At 40.6% G+C, this 6,311-nt stretch overlaps 1 protein-coding gene across 1 annotated transcript in view; it reads right to left on the bottom strand.

Annotated features, from left to right (window-relative positions):
- LOC130906623 (adhesion G-protein coupled receptor G2) overlaps nt 1–6,311 on the bottom strand; it is a 34,569-nt gene that overhangs the window by 3,258 nt on the left and 25,000 nt on the right. Inside the window, exons 24-26 of the mRNA XM_057821123.1 lie at nt 4,657–4,781; nt 4,182–4,553; nt 1,820–2,103 (exon numbers count right to left, since the gene is read on the bottom strand). Of these exons, the coding sequence (XP_057677106.1) occupies nt 1,820–2,103; nt 4,182–4,553; nt 4,657–4,781 (781 nt within the window). The remainder of the gene's footprint in view (nt 1–1,819; nt 2,104–4,181; nt 4,554–4,656; nt 4,782–6,311) is intronic.

Below are 6,311 nucleotides of genomic sequence, written 5' to 3'. Positions count from 1 at the left end.
ATAAATAATGTAATTCAATTTAATCATTTCGTAATTATTTTTTGTACTGTTTGATGCTTAGCTCAGGTGTTTTAATTTTTCATGTTGCTTATCCGATTATTCGAACTAGTTCATTGATTGATCTTCTACTAAAATAACCGATAACTGCTGCCCTACTTGAGAGTGTTTCAAGCCACAAGCTGTCATTCCGTGAAGACACATTTGGTGCAAAAGTAAGAAACAAGTTCTTTATTCATTGTAGAGGTAAATTTGGTGGAAAAAGTAACTTTCAGTTCTAGCCAGTTCTAGCAGCCTGTAGTCGTAGAAATTTTCACTTATAGAATTTGGCTGATTGAACTGACGCAGCGTCCAAATGAGCAAAGTGAAGGTGTGATTTGAGAAGTCAAACGAGCGCTTTAGATTCATTGAAATGGCCTTCTGCAACTCCCAGCAACCGCCCTAAAGTACAAAACACTTTTGCCACATCTAAAACACATCATTTGGTGCAGAAGTCACTTGTGTTTGTAAAACAAATGCACCGACTAATTAATTTGTGACTAATTGTATGAATACGAGTCAGATTTTGTATCTCAATTTGTGCACAAATTACAACTACAAGTTGCTCATGCTATGACTACACTTTAGCACCAAATTTACCTCCATGTCATTCTGATATTTTTTTGCTCTGACTTGTGAGTGCAAACTAGAAACATGACCAGTGAACTGAAAGGGACTAAACAGGATTTTTAGAGTTCATGTAAAATGCTAGTGCTGCAACGATTAATCGATTAACTCAAGTAAATCGATTATGGAAAAAAAAAAAAAAGAAAAAAAAAGCTTCAAATCAAATTTTGCTGCTTCGAGTATTTGTTTCGAGTGGCATTGTAATGGTTTGTTATTAAAGTTTAGTTTTATTGATCTGGGCCAATACACTGGCCTCTATTTGCAACTGTGAATATGACACAACTCATTTAACCTGGCTGAATTCAGTTGCTCCCTCATAAGGCCAACATAAGGTTTTATTAGATTTTTTTTTTTTTTGCATTCTTAATTTAGTTTTTATGTATATTTAGCTTTTTTGTTGAAATGTGTGTTTGAACCATTTGTCAAGAGCATTGTTAATAATAAAAAATAAAAACTTAAGCATTTTATAGCATTTAGGCTAGCAGACTTTTGCTATGCAAGTTAGCCAATTGTTCACTTGTTGTACTTGGATCCTCCTTTATTTATTTTTTTTTTAATATACTGTTTGAGGCTAAGTGCAATTTTGCATAGTTTGAAGAAACACTTGGGAATGTTATTTTGTATTCACATTTATTGCTATTCTGAAAGTGCAATCTTAGCAAGCCTTTGGTTTGCATCTCCTAAAACTTATTCTGCAACGCATTAAATGTTCCTAATCCAATTACTCGATTATTTGAAGTAACTTGTTGATAGGTTAAGCGACTACTAAAATAATCGATAGCTGCAGTCGTATAGAATACCAATGCATTGGTGAGGACACAGAGCCCTTACATTTTAACTGAGACTGCCCCAAAAAGCCCTTTTTCTTACACTGAACACTGCTTTCTCCACTTGGCAAAAACACATTTCTAATCCACTTTTGTAACCCACTTAAAACTTGCAACTAACAGTAAACAATCATCTTGGCCATTGTTACGATCATGGTGCTGCTCTTATGGGCCGAACACTCGTTGATTTTTGTGCGTGCTCGTACAACGATGCGTGCCATGCACGAGCATAACATTAGCTACTCTAGGTTGCTCTGTATAGTCCCTTTATTTCACTTTTTTTGGGTGGGAGTAAATGCTTAGTCTAAATTAAAAGATGCCAGCATCACCTTGGAATGAGTTAAAGATGGCAAAGAGGTACATGAACGGCAGGTTGGCGGGTCCCCAGGCGAAAAAGGCGAAACCCCAAGTGAGGCCCAGCAGAATGGTTAGGCCCACCACGCTGCGCACGTCCTTTCCTGCGGTGCGGTGCTTCGAGTTGTGTGGGTTCTGCCGTTTGATCTTATGCAACTGGACCAGCACCACAACAAACATGATGAAATTGAACAGAAAGATGAGGCAGAAGTAGGCCACCACAGCCACGTAGAAGGCGATGTCGTTTTTCAGCCAGCAGCTGTGGAAGCAGTGGCAGAACTAATGTGAACAAGGTCCAGGTGAGAGGAGCATATACAAGACCACCCCGAGTGGACTATCCAACGGGGTGGGGTGTAGTGTTGTATCGGTCGCGAACGATTCGTTCTTTTTGAACGAATTGTTTGGGTGAACGAGACCGAACTAATCACCATCTGCACTGATTCGTTCTATGAAGTTGGTGGCGCTTGTTCGCTGCGTGGGAGGGCGTTGAGCAAGCGGCAGCGTCTTCTGACATCGCACACGACCAATCAGACGCCAGCCTCATCGCGGGCAGGGGAGGGAGCGGAAACAGAATCATGGCGTATGTCACTCATTTCCACGTGTGGCCAATAAGCAGCCAGCGTGCAGGCAGGGGGGAAAGACTGAGTTTTGTCACTTCCCGTTCAGTGATTCGGTCCTCCGGTTCCTGACCTAGCTTGCTGCTAACTTGACTTTCCAGTAATGACTATGCGGTGAACGAGTCATAAAATGAAAGGAAACGACTTTGTCACATATTTGTTAACGTGGAGCCTATCAAATGCTGCTCAAAAAGACAAAAACACCACACAAATCTAGCGAGCATGGTTTAGTGTTCTACTTTTCTCAACAGACTCGGGACTGTGCCTATGACGATATACTATCAAATTTACAGTAATTTAAAACACGCGTAGCTACGAGGCAAGCAAAACCTGAGCTGCGGTCGCGTGACGGCAGTGAAGCGGGCAGAGAACTGTCACTATATGGAGGCTTCATGGCAGCGATATGTACCTCATATGTGCACAGAAAAAAATAATATTTAGTATGATCACCATAATACTGATTTGCAATGAAACTGTATATACATGTCAATTTTTTCCGAGTGTTTTTTTTTTTTTTTTTTTCCCCGTGTCAGAGGGTGTCGGTTGGTTTGACAAATTATGTCAATCCGTCCATCATGTGCTACTCAAGCGCCCCAAAAACAAAGCGCGCGGACACGGGAGATGTCGCAATATGTCTACATTTTTCTTAACAGACTAATGAGAGTAGAAAGGCGAAATCATAAAGCAAACAATTATTTCTCGTCAGCATTTGACGATCTGAGATGCGGGGACGACAGGGGAGCTGACCGGATTATTTTATTTATTAATACCAGTGCAAAAATTCAAAACGATCATCTTAATAATAAAAAACAAAAATACAACAGAGCGAGAGGTTAATATGATGTGTTGGCCGTTCCATAATTAGAAATTAAACTTTCGATTTATTTTTATTTTCGTGACAGCAGGCATGCCGCGTTGGCTGTTAGCAGCAGCATTGTATATGTGAGCAAGATCATGCTAAAGAAAGTCCGTGCGCCCCCGACCCCAAACCCCGACTTCCCCCTCAAAAGGAAAATGTTTAACCGTGTCCTAATTCGAAATGCAAGCACGAGCCATGACTTTGAGCCCAAAGAGCTAGGACAGACGACGCGGAAGTTCTCCCTCGCTTTTGCAGCAGCGGGAGGGAGACGAGGCTGTCTCTGAGAGCAGAATGATATCGCCTGTCACTCATTTCTGAAACTACGACGAGTGGTCAATGTGCAAGAGAGGGAGGGACCAAGCAATGTCACTTCCCGTTCAGTTATACTGCGAAGCGGTCTTTGGTGATTCGTTCGGCAACGTCACTTCCCGTTCACTAACCGAACGATTCATTTGGGTGGGGAGGGAGATGAGGGGGGCGAACGATTCGTTGAACGATTCGTTTGAACGAATCGTTTTACTGAACGAACCGGAATGGATTCGTTTACTCAAGTGAACGACAGATCCCGTCACTAGTGGGGTGCTAGTGGACAATTATTCGTGGGCAAATCCAAACTTTTGCAGGTCCTGCAAGATGATCGGTGTGTGTGTGGGGTGTGCAAGTTGGATTTTTTTGCGGGCCTCTTGAGACAACCAGGCAAATGGCTGGCAGAGATATTTTAACACTTAAACACTATTTTACTCCCTTTGCCCAACCACGCCCGCTTTACGCCCGCAAATCTGGCCCAGTTGCACCACCAGCAACCCCCCCCGGGTTCCTTCCCAGTGTGGAAGCATGCGCTCGCACATTCAAAAGACTCACAAGTCGTCCGTCGCGCCGTCAGAAAACCTCCCGTAGGACACCACACCATAGTTGTCCTTGTCCACGGCGATGACGATAATGACCACGATCAAGGGCACGCCCCAGCCCGCCAGCGAGAACCTGAGCATGTACCATGGGACGTACGAGTTTAACACCTTGACGATGGCCAGGTACATGTGCACCGCCTCCAGGCCCATCCAGGTAAAGGTGGCCAGGAGGAAGTAGTGGAGAAACCAGGCAGTGGAGATGCAGAGACCCACGGCGTCTGGAAACAGCGCCAGCCAGGCGTCCACTAGAAAGACCAGGTTGAGCAACAGGAGAGCCACGCATAGCTGGATCAGGATTTTAGATGGTACGTCTTTGCGCAGTTTGCTGCAATGGTGTCAGATGACATGAATCCTGTAAATCGTATTGGTTCGTAGAACTAATAGTAAAAACAAGGTGGTAAATTTAGGTTCACTGATCCAGTACTCACCCAAAGGCCAAGTATGTGAGGAGCGTTAATACTAGGAAAATGGCAGAGATCCCACAGCCAATATATGTGATGAAGGTCAAAACGGTGGCCTGCACTCGACTGGTTATAGGCTCCCTGGCGAGGTCCTGGATGACGAGACCATATAACATTAGATAGTTATTTTCTCATATAGTGGAAAAAGTCATTTGAGTCAATGGCTGCCATTGACTGTGATGGACATCCAATCCATTTGGAATGGAAGGAATTATTAGATCACTGAGTTGTGGTAGTTAGTAAAAGATGGAAATTGAAAATGAAACACATATTGACAGTAATAAACATCCAGCCCATTTAAACTGCCAGTTATGATCGACTGTACATCTATTGTTGTCAATGGCAGCTGAAGCGTTAATATATTTGAGGTCACAAAACAAAAAGGATAAAATTCCCAAAGCAAAATACACACAGTCCAACCATATTTGAATTTGTCTTTATTCTTCGTATTTTGAATTTATTACATTTTGTGTGAAATTCTTTCTTGAATTTTCGATTTAAAAAAAAAAAAAAAAAAACTTTATTCAGAATCATTTATATTTATTATTAATCTTGACTTTTTTTTTTTTTGTATATATATTTTTTAAATCCATTATTATTTAGTACCATTCAAATAATTTCCTCCCTAAAGTAGTAGATCCATTTTATTTAAAAGTATTTCAAATAGGTGCCACAAAATATTGTCAAAATAATAATTAAAAAAAACAATAATAATAGTATTTTTATTTATTTATTTTAATAAAAAACAAATATATTGCCCCGCAGGCGGCAATTGGCCGCCCCTGTGCTTCAAGTTTGAGACCACCCCTGTCCTTTATATGAAATTATTAAATACATTTAAGGCAAAAAAAAAAAAAAAGCCATAATGGACCTATCGCAAAACCACGCCCCAATCACAAAAGTCTGACACCTAGCCGTAGAGTTGCATAGGAATATTGTGTAGTCGTGACTTTAAAAAACATAAAAGACAAGGATGTTTTAACTTTAAAATAGCAAAAACCCGAAGGGTTAATGCTGTGCGTGGGGTACCTGTAATTCTGACAACAAGTACCATAAAAGATTGGGGTGAGGAATTTTTTTGGTGCCTTTTTCAAGGTTCGCCAAATGCACGCTATGGATAAGACTGTCGTCGACCACATAAACAATTGAATGTCAAGACAGTCACCCAAGGACACTTATGCTTGCTCAAAGGTAAGTTAATGATAGATTTGTAAAAAAAAAAAAAAAAATAGCATGTAATAAAAACTTTGACTTTACTACGCTGATTCCCTACTTGTTTACTAGCCTGTACACAAATAGAATAAAATACAGTGATCCCTCATTTTGCACTGTTAATGGGGACCAGAACCTGCCACGATAAGTGGAAGAAAATGCCAAAGCTCGCCCCGCCATCCAACCCAATTTTTTTTTTTTTTTTTTTTTGTGTTCAATGAATTTCTCCAGATTTAGCATTGGAAAGAGATACATATAAGACGTGTTTTGTTTTTTTTTTCACTTTTTTCCCCAAAGTATAATTTTAAAAAAATTTACCGTCCCACCAAATTATTTTAAACAAGAATATAGTACTGTACTGTAGTAAAGAAAAATGCTTGGCTTTATTAAATACTTATGTTACCTTCAAC

Source organism: Corythoichthys intestinalis, chromosome 18 (assembly GCF_030265065.1).
Source record: "Corythoichthys intestinalis isolate RoL2023-P3 chromosome 18, ASM3026506v1, whole genome shotgun sequence".
Taxonomy (NCBI): domain Eukaryota; kingdom Metazoa; phylum Chordata; class Actinopteri; order Syngnathiformes; family Syngnathidae; genus Corythoichthys; species Corythoichthys intestinalis.
Note: the sequence above shows the minus strand (reverse complement) of the source record. Positions and strands in the feature narration are given on the sequence as shown.